At 38.9% G+C, this 14,449-nt stretch overlaps 1 protein-coding gene across 6 annotated transcripts in view; it reads left to right on the top strand.

Moving 5' to 3' along the window:
* The window catches only part of dnah9 (dynein, axonemal, heavy chain 9), a 426,092-nt gene that overhangs the window by 259,320 nt on the left and 152,323 nt on the right, over nucleotides 1-14,449 (top strand). For all 6 annotated transcript variants that reach the window (XM_062056457.1, XM_062056459.1, XM_062056458.1 and 3 more), the window contains 5 exons: nucleotides 4,390-4,509; nucleotides 6,967-7,155; nucleotides 8,939-9,174; nucleotides 9,251-9,373; nucleotides 13,616-13,820. In XM_062056457.1, the coding sequence (XP_061912441.1) occupies nucleotides 4,390-4,509; nucleotides 6,967-7,155; nucleotides 8,939-9,174; nucleotides 9,251-9,373; nucleotides 13,616-13,820 (873 nt within the window). The remainder of the gene's footprint in view (nucleotides 1-4,389; nucleotides 4,510-6,966; nucleotides 7,156-8,938; nucleotides 9,175-9,250; nucleotides 9,374-13,615; nucleotides 13,821-14,449) is intronic.

Below are 14,449 nucleotides of genomic sequence, written 5' to 3' on the forward strand. Positions count from 1 at the left end.
CTGAATGCCAGATGGCTTGGTTTCCTTTAGCCTGTTCAGTTCAGTTCAGTTCAGTTCAGTTTATTTCGAACATGCATACGATACAATGTAATGCATCACATATTTCTAATTGTTTCATTACAGCACGTCCGAAAAGGAGTAGGAAGAAGCAGAGTTTATTTAATCATACCCCTTTTCATACCAATTTTATCCCATTTCCTCGTTATCTGTTTGTAACAGAACAGTGAATAAATAAATAATAAATAAATAATTTACCATAAATTAGTAAGCAAATTAAATAAATTAAAAAAACAATTAAATACATAAATAATCATTATCTCAAAAAAAGGTTCAAGATGTTTTATCGTAATTATTCTTCTTTGTACTTTGTGAACACTTGTAGTTTGAACAGTCTCTTAAACTGAATCATATTGGTGCTTTGTTTGATTTGTTTGCTTAATCCGTTCCATAATTTAATCCCACATATTGATATACTAAAGGTTTTAAGTGTTGGACGTGCATACAAATGTTTTAAATTAGATTTTCCTCTAAGATTATATTTCGCCTCTTTTGTTGAAAATAATTGTTGTACATTCTTGGGTAGTGTCATGTTTTGTTTGGTTATGTTCTGTTGGTTTTTGGACTCTATTAGTTCCTGTTTTTTGATGCAATCTTGTTTGTTTTGGTTGCCAGGGTGGCATGATTTTCACCTGCTGCTGGTGTTCGGACACTCGCACCTGTTGTCAATCATGACATGACTATTTAAGCCTGTAGTTGCCAGGTAGTTGGCCTGGCGACATTGACATTACTCTTGATACTCTGATGACATTATTCCTCTCTTGCTCTGCCCATGTTGGATCTCTTGTTTTTGCTCTGTCCATGCCACAGTTCTCGTCACTGTAAGTCTTTTTTGTTTATGACCATAGTTCAGGCCATGTGTTAGTTTTGTTACCTCCGCCAAGTTTTGTTCCTCCTCTGTGAGCGCTTTTTGTTTTTCCCTTTTTGAGAGAGATTAAATCATGTATTTACCTGCAAGCCTTGTCCGGTCCTGTTCGTTTGCGTCTCGGGAAAGCAACCCACGCAGTAAACTGCATCATAGTCCATGTCTTGACAGGTAGCAAGTTATAGTTTATTTTATACATCATTTTAACTGTTTGCAAATGCACCAAATTGTTGGATTCCAATATTTGTGATTCAATAAATAAAGGCTTTTAGTGTTCTCTATATCCAACATTATGTATTATTCAAATTAATCGTTTTTGTAACGCCGTTAGTGAATGAAGCTCACATTTGTAGTTGTTTCCCCATATTTCTACACAATAACTCAGATATGGTAACACTAGCAAGCAGTAGAGAATATGAAGTGATTTTTGGTCCTGAACATATTTTGCGTTTCATTATTGAAAAATGCTTGCTACTTTATGTTGTATATTTTTTACATGAGGTTTCCAATTCATTTTTATCATCTTTTATTACACCCAAAAATGTGTTTTCTTTTACCCTTTCAATTTTACCCTGTCTATTTGTATTTGTGTTTGACTTTCTCTTCTACTGTTATTGAATAGCATTATTTCAGTTTTACTGAGATTCAAAGATAGTCTGTTTTTGTCAAACCATCTTTTTAGTTTGTTAATTTCTACTGATATTATTTGTATTAAAAAAAATTTTTTAAATTACCAATGATAGTCACACACACACAAACTAGGTGTGGTGAAATTACCCTCTGCATTTGAACCATCCCTTTGTTCCACCCCCTGGGAGGTGAGGGGAGCAGTGAGCAGCAGCGGTGGCCGCGCTCGGAAATCATTTTTGTGATTTAACCCCCAATTCCAAACCTTGATGCTGAATGCCAAGCAGGGAGGTAATGGGTCCCATTTTTATAGTCTTTGGTTCTGTGTGTTCTCTACTGAACAAAACACACTTATACCATCTGCAAATAATACTAACTTTAAGTCCCTTATAATTTTACAAATGTTGTTTTTATAAAAATTGATCCCTGTGGTACACCTCAAGATATTTTCAGCTCTGTAGACGTGTGTTCGCCTATCTTCACGTAATGTTTCCTGTTGGTTAAGTAGCTTCTCAACCCGTTAGCCTGCTCCCCACTATTTGTACTATTTAGTTAGCTCTCCTTTATTTTTTTGTTCCTTGCTACGCCGTGTGAGGTGATTATTCATTGTTAAAGACTTTATTGATCCTACATGTTGCCACATTCTTGCTTCCTGCGGTAAGCCTAGCAGAATGTGACAGTTCCATTTTCGTAACAGAGAGGTTTGGCTCGCATTGATGCGCATGTCTTTTTGACGTCAACAATGTTTACGTAATTGTGACAGCCCTCGTTGATACATATACTGTACATAAAGGTTGTACTACAAAAAAAGTAACCTACTGAGGCAAGGTAAACCGTTTTCAAGGTCAGATATAGCCAGTAGGTACACACAAAAGTACATATAAACTCTGAAAACTACCCTGAACTCCAAACTGTTTGATATAAGCTACAAAAATAGATATACTTGACCATATAAAAGAAACTGGAGGAGATACAATGCAATGCTCACAATTGGACTTTTCAACAAAGTACTGAGTGAAAAATGGCTTGTAAAAAATAACTTTGTGTGGATGATCCCTGTATACGAGGGGTGTCTTCTGATTGTTTCTTTTGTTTAAAAGCACATCCTGAAAATTTACAAATCATGTTTTTTTTTACAATTTCATGTTGCGGTTATTAGTGTTGTATCTTCATTTGTTTATTTCATTTGTATACAAAATGATGTGATAATGTGCATCGGTCAAATAGGTGGAATTTAGTTTGGCAGTTTTAAGATACCCCCATTGGTGTTAATTTTTTATCTATCAGAAGATGAGGTAAATAATAATATCAATATCATTGTACAGGATGTTATCAATGTAATTGACTTATAGAAAATGGATGGATGGATGGATGATGTAGTAACATCATGTGGTTTATTCTGTACATACATAGCATCATCCACAACAACATTTGTGAATTTGGACCCAATCCATTCATCCATTTTCTACCACTTGTCCCTCATGGACGGAAGGCGGGGGTACACCCTGAAAAGTCGCCACCTCATCACAGGGCCAACACAGACCTACAACATTCACACTCACATTCACACACTTGTTTCATTAATAACACATGAAGTTCGAAGGGATATTATATTTTTCAGACTATAAAGCGCACTTAAAATCCTTTCATTTTCTCAAAATATCGACAGTGCGCCTTGTAACTCAGTGCGCCTAAAGTACGGAATAATTCTGGTTTTGCTTACCGACATCGAAGCTATTTTGTTTGGTACATGGTGTAATGATAAGTGTGACCAGTAGATGGCAGTCACACATAAGAGACACGTGTAGACTGCAAATGATGGCAGTAAACAACACCAAAACTTAAAATGTACATAAATAAATAGTACATAGTGTCCAAAATCGAAAGTTTTGACACACTTCACATAGCTCCGCCCCCTCTGAAATCATGCGCGCTCTTGCAGCAGGGGATACAAATTGCTATTCTGACATCCAGTGGACACATTTAGAACAGCAGTTTATTTCATTAAAAAATTACAGCTAATTTTTATACTCAGCAAACTCATCTTGCGGGCCGGATTGAACCTGTTTGCGGGCCTACTTCGGCCCTCGGGCCGTAGGTTTTACAACCCTGCTGTATATAAATGAATAACAATTGTCTTGCGCAGAAGAAATAAGATAAAAACAGCCAGAAGCAAAAGTGAAGAAACAATTCAGGAGATTAATTATTTTATCAAGGGTTTGACTACCAGCTGACACTTGAGCGCCACCAGTAATGATATACTTCCCAGCAGTGATACAAAGCTGCTGTAAGTGCTATTAGGGCTTTTACTGTTCATTAATCAAAACTAAATCCATCAGCCTAAAACCCCTATTGATAAAAGCAGCTGTAAATAATTGTTTCTCAGTGGCGCTTGACATTCAGCACATCAAAGTGCAGGAGAGCCCCAGCAGAGCACAGCGCTCGGGGCGGGATGGGATGCTGCGGCAGCCACTGCCGCCTGCGTCAAAATCCTGCAGAGCGTAGAGCGACGGCTGTTAATAAGATACAGCGTCTGTCCGTCATTTCTCAGCACCCTGTTGGATCCGTTGAGTTGAAAGTGACTTCGGGGGGAATTAGCAATCCTCAAACTAATCTGCTGAACTGTGCATATGCGCAATAATCCTGTTTGTCCTTGTGCTAATTGTTTCCACATGAAAAATAAATCCATAGTGGACAGAGTGACGAATTTTACCTAACTTTTCACTTCATCCCAAGTTTGTGTCACTGGAAGACGACAGTGATTTATTTGTCTCTTTAAGCCCATGCTGTACTTTAACAAGTGTCAATGTTTGTTCTTTGTGTGTGTGTTTGTATATCAGCACCTTAATGAGAACCTGGCCAAGCTCACAGCAAAGTTTGAAAAAGCTACTGCAGACAAGCTTAAGTGCCAACAGGAAGCAGAATCGACCACACACACCATTTCCCTGGCCAACCGCCTGGTGAGCATATCCCTTTCTCTTCATGCATTAGATCAACACAGCTCTGTTTGGTCGCAGTGGGGGTAAAAGGGGCAGTCACACCACTTTTGGGGGTTTGCGAAATGTCAAAAATGAAAGGGAAAAAAACATACCATGAAGAAAAAGTGGTTCTTCTCCATTACTTGCTTAGGAGCCATAGAGATACATTTTGAGACTGGCATTGGTGTGTCACTGTTAATACATTACAAACTCCCAAACACACTGAAATTAAGGACTACTTCATGAAATCTACGTTAACCCATAAAAAGTCATAATGCTTTAAATCAGGGGTGTCAAACTCATTTTAGCTCAGGGGCCACTTGGAGGAAAATCTATTCCCAAGTGGGCCGGACTGCTAAAATCATGGCATGATAACTTAAAAATAAAGACAACTTCAGATTGTTTTCTTTGACTAAAAATAGACCAAACACACTCTGAAAATGTAAAAATCACATTGCTGATTTTTACACTGACATATTGCGGTTAATAGTCTATCTTCATTTGTGGTCATTTATACTTTCTGAAAAAATGATGCGATTATGTTCATCAGTCAAAAATGCCTCCCAGTTATAAGTATAACACGAAATGTACAGATTATCAAAAGCATTTATTTGGGTATAAATGTAACAGGTTACATTACCAACGTCTTTGACAACCAAAGCATGAACTTAATAATCCACATTTTGTATGCTATCATTAGTACTTAGTGTCCAAATACAGAAGTACTGACACACTGTACATAGCTCTGCCCCCTCTGAAGTCAGGGAATTCAAAGAATTGCTATTGCGACATCCAGTGGACACATTTGGAACAGCAGTTTCTTTCATTCAAAAGTGTCAGCTCAGTTTTATACTTTGCAAACTCATCTTGCGGGCCACACCAAACATGTTTGCGGGCCTGATCCAGCCTGCGGGCCGTACGTTTAACACCCCTGCTTTAAATGTACCTAAAATGGTTTGATATAACTTTGTGCTTGGGTTAATTTAATGAAGTCGCTAAGTGAAGTCCAGGGAACATATTGGAGTGGTTATCAGGTGACAGTCATGTGACTATTCCAGGTTTTTCTTCTTCAAAATGTCAAATGTGTCAGATAAATACTAGTGCTTTTCCAAACGCTCATTTTAACAATGAAAAATATTTAATTGGGTCTCAAATGTAATAATTCAACTGTTTCTATATTTCTTTAATGGCTTAAAACAAAAAATTCCAGAAAGATATCGCTATTGGGTTTTTAGCCCTGAAATTGCCATGCAAAGCATGACGTTACGCATTTGTCACAGTAGCAACAATAATAAGCCACTCAATACAATTCACTGTTAATATTAAAGTTAAAGTACCACTGATAGTCACACACATACACTTGGTGTGGTGAAATTACCCTCTGCATTTGACCCACCCCCTTGTTCCACCCCCTGGGAGGTGAGGGTAGCAGTGAGCAGCAGCGGTGGCCACGCTCGGGAATAATTTTGGTGATTTAACCCCCAATTCCAACCCTTGATGCTGAGTGCCAAGCAGAGAGGTAATGGGTCCCATTTCTTTAGTTTTTGGTATGACTCGGCCGGGGTTTGAACTCGCGATCGACCAATCTCAGGGTGGACACTCTAACCACAAAGCCACTGAGATAATAATAATAACAGTAATAATAATAATAATATTTGGCAATAATACATAAGCGATACAAAATGGATGAATGGATGGGATAATAAATACGTATTTTATTTTATTTCAAAACACTTAAATTTTACTGTAAGTACAATTAGCTGCGGCTTCTTCTGAGTTAAAAAAGGAAAAAAGGTGCAAAGTGCCATACTATTCCTGCACACAGTTGTGTTAATCTGTGTACATACAAACTAGCTATTTATGTTGTTTCTTTCTTTAAATGAAAAGCAATATGTTAATACCCCACACACACCTATAGTATGCCTATTATGTCATTCTGCTGACTGGAAGTAAACAAACAAGAAGCCTGTTGAGGCAGTCGGTAATGTAAATTGTTAATATTCATTTGCAGAAGGCCTGACAACCGCAATAATAGGAAGATAATGTGCCAGTCAGTTGCAGATAGCAATGCAAATGTTGCCAACATGCTGAAGTATGCAGTGTTTCTCTGATGTATGCCAGAGAAGTTACACTTGGTGCCTAAGGGCAGCGTCACCAAGTTTGGAAAAGCTAAGATATTAAGTTGAATATTGTTGATCCCTGAAGGAGAATGGCATCATTGCTGCAGTAAAGAGTAAAGGTGTTGTTACATGAGCAGAGAGGCAGTAAAGGATATAAGAGCCTATTAAAAGTGGACCTAAAGGTGGCAAAGTTGTTTGTGAAGATATTTTTTTCCTCTCTTTCTTTTTGTGATACAACTCACAGATTTATTTATATCAAAATGATCTGGCTACCCGGGGGAATAACATTGTCACAATGTGTATTGCCATTGAATTTCAGGTGGGGGGCCTCGCATCAGAGAATGTTCGCTGGGCAGAGGCCATCAAGAATTTCAGGGAACAAGAGAGGACTCTGTGTGGAGACGTCCTGCTTATAACTGCTTTTATCTCCTACCTTGGCTACTTCACCAAACCCTACAGGTTACGACTGATGGACGAAACCTGGAGGCCTTATCTTAGTCAGCTGACGGTGCGTATAGCTTGGTTTCAATTGTCTCAATTTCCGTATTCTACAATATTTCCACTGAAAAATGTTGGGACTTGGTCAAGGTGTTGACCCCAGATGCAGAGACGGTAGGAAAGATGGAATCAAAAGAGGAGAGTCTTTAATTAAGACCAAAATTGTTAACAAAAGGTGATGGGGCAGAAACGTACACCATATAACACAACAGAAAACGTTTAGAAATGTCCTGTGGAAACGTGAGAAAGAACAAGACACAGTACTTTCTGCAATATATGAATAGCCTTGCATACTCACCATGTCAACTGGGCTGAAAAACTTGTACACCTCACTGACCACAACACTAAATAGCCAGGTTTTTTGGCATGACAGCCGTATTTGCTAACAGGAGGGGGATCATTGTCCACGCAGGTGGCCCTTTCCTCCCATCGGAGACAGATGGTTGATTTTTGCTGTAGAGGATTACACAATATTTGCTCATCTTTATTTTTCTAATCAGTCATGTTATTTCTGCAATACACGGCAGCATCTGAGTTGAATTCATAAAACTTAGTTCAGAAAAATAAATCACTATATTGTAATGTAACAATGTGCAGTTACAAGTGTACCAAATGGTTAAAGGGGAACTGATAATGATTGTGCATCGTTCACAATCATGAGAAACAGGAAGACAAACGTTCTTGGTTTTTTTCGCTTTCTAACATATACAAATTGTCTAGTTCTTGGTGGCTAGCAATAAAAATAATGGGAGCAATCAATTCCACCTCTAAATCACTTTAAAAATGCATTAAAAAACCCTCAACAATACTTCATTTATGTTCCGTAACCTGTATAATAACCAAGTTGTAGCAACATTGTTGTTGTAAGAGTGAACACTGAGGAACTATTTTTCTAGCGTAGTAACACATCGGCATGCTACGGTATTAGCCGTAAAAGCTAACTACGGAAAGAGATAAGCTAGCTTCTACATCAGCAGGAAACGCGTTTGAGTTTGTAAAGCACAACACAATGCGATAGGACACCAATCTGTACTGACTGAAAAACATGAACAATCATATTACAGTATTTGTAAAGTATTATTTCATGTTTTGTTTGTACACAGCTAGCCAGACAGCACACGCTGTCTGCCATGACGTGTTGCGTGTATCATGATCAATATAAAGTGTGACTCACTCGATGGACAGTTGTCTGTTTCGTCCAGCTGGCCAGGGATGTTTTTTTCCGGTTAATTATGGGTAAGCACTCCATTTATGTCGAAATAGCTTGGCTTCAAGTTAGGAAAATCACTTAAGCGTGGTGAAAACTCAGAAGAAACGTAAATGTCGTGAAAGCGAGCACTGACCCAGCAACTTGTGCTGGGTGACTGACAACTATAAAGGGGAGTGATTAACCAAAACAGCTGGTGGGAACACTAATTAATAAACAAGGGCAGGTGTGGAGAATTGGTGCCCATGGAAACCAATAGTAAACGAAAGGAAAGAGGGTACATTGATTGATACAGCCAGGAAACAGACTAAAACATAGGAAAAAAGCTACTAAACATAAATCAGGCCATGACCCGGGTAACGAATCATGACACATGCTATGGCAAATATAGACTGTTCACTGTCCATAGCTGTGCATTAGAGTGAGAGTGTGCAAGTATGCATGTGTTGGCGACCATTCAAGGGTGTACCTCCACCTCGTCCCCAAAGTCATCTGGTGTAGGCTCCAGTGCACCTGTGACCCTAATGAGAACAAGTGGTATAAAAAATGAATATTATACATTGATACAATTGATATTATCTTAAAGGTTCCTATCCCGATAACCCCCAAGTTGGATCCTATCACCATGCTCACGGATGATGCCGACATTGCTATGTGGCAGAACGAGGGGTTACCTGCAGACAGGATGTCCACTGAGAATGCCACCATTCTCGTTTCTTGCCAGCGCTGGCCTCTCATGGTAGACCCTCAGCTGCAGGGCATTAAGTGGATCAAAAACAAATATAGTGAACATCTGCATGTCATTCGCATTGGACAGAGGGGGTGAGTAGTTTTCTTCTGAAAGTGTCATTTTATTTGGCAACGAGCTGTTTTTACTGTCCTTTTTTTAATTATTTAGGTACCTGGACACCATAGAGAGAGCACTTGTACAAGGCGATGTGGTTCTGCTAGAGAACTTGGATGAAAACCTGGATCCTGTTCTTGGACCTCTTCTAGGCAGAGAAACCATCAAAAAGGGGAGGTAAGAAACCGTCTCATCAAATATCTGTCAGGACTTGATCAAAAATAGGACTCAGATGCAGAGTGGAGAACAATCCGGCAGGCTTTTATTTTTTACTTTTCACCTCCAGAGTCAAACAAAATGAATAAATACATTAAAAAAGAGACATTGATATATATATATATATATCTATATATATATATATAGAATATATATATCTATATATATATATATATATAGATATATATATATATCTCTATATATATATATATATATGTATATATATATATATATATGTATATATGTATATATATATATATATATATATATATATATATATATATATATATATATATATATATATATATATATATATATAGATAGATAGATAGATAGATAGATAGATAGATAGATAGATAGATAGATAGTACTTTATTGATTCCTTCAGGAGAGTTCCCTCAGGAAAATTTAAATTCCAGCAGCAGTGTACAAAATTGTAAAAAGTAAAAAGTAAATAATGGGGGTATAAATGGAGACAAAATAGAAAAATATTACAATAGAATAAAAATAAAAAGCAACGATGAGAATAAAAATATAACAGTAAACTAAGAATATAACAAGAGAAACTAGGCAGTAGTGACCATGTTATGAAAAAGTATTTCACTGTTATTGTTTTGCATCCCCTGTCATCCTAGTACCCCCCTCCCCTCCAGAGAGGAGTTGTACAGTCTAATGGCATGTGGGACAAAGGAGTTTTTGAGTCTATTAGTCCTGCACTTGGGATGAAGCAGTCTAGCACTGAACAGGCTCCTCTGGCTACTGACAACGGTATGCAGAAGGTGACTGGCATTATCCAGGATGCTCACTAGATTTTCCACAGTCCTCTTCTCTGCCACCGTCACCAGTGAGTCCAGTTTTATTCCGATCGTAGAACCGGCCCGCCTGATCAGTTTCTCCAGTCTGGAGCTGTCCTTCTTAGATATGCTTCCCCCCCAGCACATTACGATGTAGTACAGAACACTGGCAACCACAGACTGGTAGTACATCCACAATAGTTTTTTACAGATGTTGAAGGAGTGCAGCCTCCTCAGGAAGTACAGCCTGCTCTGTCCTTTCCTGTACAAGTGGTCTGTGTTAACAGTCCAGTCCAGCTTATTGTCCACCCACACCCCGAGGTACTTGAATGAGTCCACGGTCTGTACCTCGACTCCCTCGATCACAATAGGTTGTGACCTTGGACTCGACCTCCCAAAGTCAACGACCAGCTCCTTGGTCTTTGTCGGATTGAGCTGCAAGAGGTTCCTGTGGCACCAGACAACAAAGTCCCTCACCAGCCTCCGAAACTCCTCCTCTCTGCCGTCTCTGATGCACCCGACGATGGCTGTGTCATCCGCGTACTTCTGGATGTGACACATATATATATATATATATATATATATACACATTGCATAAAGAAACGCATGATGTAAGCAACACGGTGATACAGGGGTTAGTGTGTGTGCCTCACAATAAAAAGGTCCTGGGTTCAATCCACGGGCTGGGGATCTTTCTGTGTGGAGTTTGCATGTTCTCCCCGTGACTGCGTGGGTTCCCTCCGGCTACTCCGGCTTCCTCCCACCTCCAAAGACATGCACCTGGGGTTAGGTTGATTGGCAACACTAAATGGGCCCTAGTGTGTGAATGTGAGTGTGAATGTTGTCTGTCTATCTGTGTTGGCCCTGTGATGAGGTGGCGACTTGTCCAAGGTGTACCATTGGCTGTTTTATTATTAAAAATTATTGAATGACAGGGCACTTCATATGACATTTTACCACAAACGTATTCATAGCCACCTTCCGCCCCGTCACTAACAGGACTACAATGGCAAATGTCCCTAAAAGGTCACTCTGCCTCCTGTAACACACCATTAGTCCTTGTTTTGCAAGGCATATGTGCTGTGTTCGAATCCCCGTCGTAGTTGATTTACAAAGGTTTATAAATTTAATGATCATTTGAATCATTTGTTTCAATGATGTTAAACTTGTTATTTTGCACAAAAAAAATAAAATATTGAACTATTTATTTCCCATGAATTAATTATAGTACAAAACATGCATCAAATAAAATTCAAGTTCGATTAAAAAAGAAAAACAATTGTTCACATAAATAAAAAACTGTGAACACAGTTTGTTATTGGTGGGCACTCCAAATCAAATTCTGCTTAGGGCCCCAGTTTAGCCTGGGGTGGCCTTGGTTTTGAACCCTTACAGCTTTTAGTAAAGCATCTCCAAATGGAATATCTTTTTAGGTCCACAATCCAAATGTTTTTGTCATTTTTGTCTCAATCATTGACAAACTAGAAATCGGATTAGGTTGTAACTTTTACTTTCGCCCCTTTCTGTTGTACAGTCTTTATGGAAGCAGATTTTTTCTCTGAACAAAATCTTTTTTTTGTGTGTAATTAAACATTTAATCCAATCCAATCCACATTATTTGTATAGCACATTTAAACAACACAAATGTTTCCAAAGTGCTGCACAAAAATATTAAAAACAAGATTAAAATATTATCCTTAGCTCCACCAATGACTGAATAAAAACAAAATAAATAAATAAATATAAAAACAATATAAAAATAAATATGATTAAAAACGATTTTAAAGGGTAAAACCAACTAAAAAAATAAATAGAAAACAAACTATAAAAACACAAAGGACCACACAACTGGCGTTAAAAGCTAGAGAATAAAAGTGGGTCTTAAGACGAGACTTAAAACACTCCATTGTGGGAGCAGTTCGAACATGGAGGGGCAGAGTGTTCCAGAGCTTAGTGTCGACCACAGAGAAGACCCTGTCTCCCCTGGTTTTAAGTCTCGTCTTGGGCACCATGAGCTGGAGCTGGAGCTGGCTCTCGGACCTCAGAGCACACGCAGGACTGTAAATTTGGATGAGGTCCGAGATATAATGAGGTGCAAGTCCATGCAAAGTTTTAAAAGCAAACAGCAAGATTTTAAAATCAATCCTAAAATGAACAGGGAGCCAGTGCAAAGTCTCAAGAATTGGGGTTATATGCTCGCGTTTCCTGGCCCCTGTTAAAAGTCGTGCTGCCACGTTCTGGACTAACTGCAACCCGGGGAGAGCTTTTTGGCTAATGCATTGGGATGGGTACCGAAACTCAGTTACATAATGGCACCGGTGCCAACATAAAAGGGACCAACCAGAAAAAAGTAGCTATCTGCGCCTCATTTTGCTGCATTAATGCAGACTCAGACACTTGCAACAGAGCACTTGAACTTATACTGTGCAAGTAACGTCCTGTACGTAATGTAACGTTCTGAGATATTATGGAGGCATACACAGTCTGACGCTCTTTTTAACCTTTATTGCCGACCCTAACGAGCCAAGAGCCATCATTGCTTGCACCACAGCGTTAGCTACGACAGCAACACAAAACGTCCTTATTTTGTATGGTCACGGTGAGCAGGATGCATTTACACACCTCAGAAATCTGAACATCGACATTGCAACACAAAGTATTGTTTTTGCACATTCTCTATGTTCTTTAATGTTGCTGTTTTTTTCTGCAATAAATATCACAGCTTCTTGTTATTGTATGTGTTTGCGGACTCTGGGTGTGGGTGGAGCTCACACACAGGTGCGCCTAATTATCAATAAATGGGTGCAGGTGGTGGATGCTGTGATGATTGGTGTTTACTGTCCTGCGTCCTTCGGCGATTCTAACTCTTCCTATAATGTCCGCGACAACAAGTTTATTTAATTTGGATTTTGTAACATTTTATTAATATTATTGAAGTGTTTAAATTATTTGTCTTTACAACTACGTACAGTAGGTGGCGGTATGCATTCAATGCAGCTCCCTAACTCATCTCATACAAACCTGGTTTGCCAGAGCATAAGACGACTAGCTTAACAACAACTCAACGACTAGCAACAACATTAGACATCACTTCCCTCAGCCACCCACCAACTCATTACCACAAATAGATTGTAGTCTTGTGGGAAACTCTGAGCTCCTATTTATTAGCAGCACTGATTGTTTTGGACTGTTTGGGAGTAAAACCCAGCTTTTTACCAGTAACTTTCAAAATTGCCCAAAACCATGCATCAGCTCCAAATGATGCAGGGACATTATTAGGCGTTTTAGACCCCTGAACAATTAGAAGGTATTTAATGTAAAGGACATGGCCATCTTTAGAAGTATAGCTGATATAAGTTGTTCAGAGTTTTTAATTTGCTTGCCCTTAATTACTCACTTTTTCAAACAGATACATAAAGATTGGTGACAAGGAGTGTGAGTACAACCACACGTTCCGCCTCATTCTGCACACCAAGCTTGCAAGTCCTCATTACCAGCCGGAGCTGCAGGCCCAGTGCACTTTGATAGACTTCACTGTGACAAGAGACGGGCTGGAGGACCAGCTGTTGGCCGTTGTGGTCAGCATGGAGAGACCTGACCTGGAGGAGCTGAAGGTGAGGAAGTCAGTGAGGGCACGGCAAAACAATGTTTGATCAAAGTATTTAACTGCAAAGTGGAGTTTTTGACAGACATTTAGTAATTGCAATTTCACTTTAAAAAAAGAGTAAAAAGATTGTTCAGATGTTAGTCATCAAAAGCTGTCGTGGAACAAAAAGTCTTCATCAGCGGTATCTTTGAGTTCCTCATCTCAGCATATTTTCTGTAATCATGCAATGAAAAGAAACAGTTGGATAAGGGCTCCGGGGTCGTTCCTGAACCAGGCAGTGTTCACGTTCATCATTAGACATCTTTAAACGTATGCAATAATAAAAAAACTGTGCGCTTTCTAACATCACAAGAGGCTGCAGGTCCAGTCTCTTTGAACATTCAGATGGCGCCTTTGATTACCAACACACAAAGCAGATTGTGCTAATTATTAAGAGTGTGAGTCTCTCAAGTTAACTCATTCGGTACTGTACAGCTCTGTTGTAAGTTAAGTTGTAATAGTTCAGGATGAATAGGTTGACAGCCAAATAAGTGGTGGATATTGAAATGACCGCTTTCTTATTATACATTGTGCCATGATCATTTTAATTTTTAGGCATTGCACTTTCGGGGTCTTTCTGTGTGGAGTTTGCATGTT

Source organism: Entelurus aequoreus, linkage group LG08, assembly GCF_033978785.1.
Source record: "Entelurus aequoreus isolate RoL-2023_Sb linkage group LG08, RoL_Eaeq_v1.1, whole genome shotgun sequence".
Lineage (NCBI taxonomy): Eukaryota > Metazoa > Chordata > Actinopteri > Syngnathiformes > Syngnathidae > Entelurus > Entelurus aequoreus.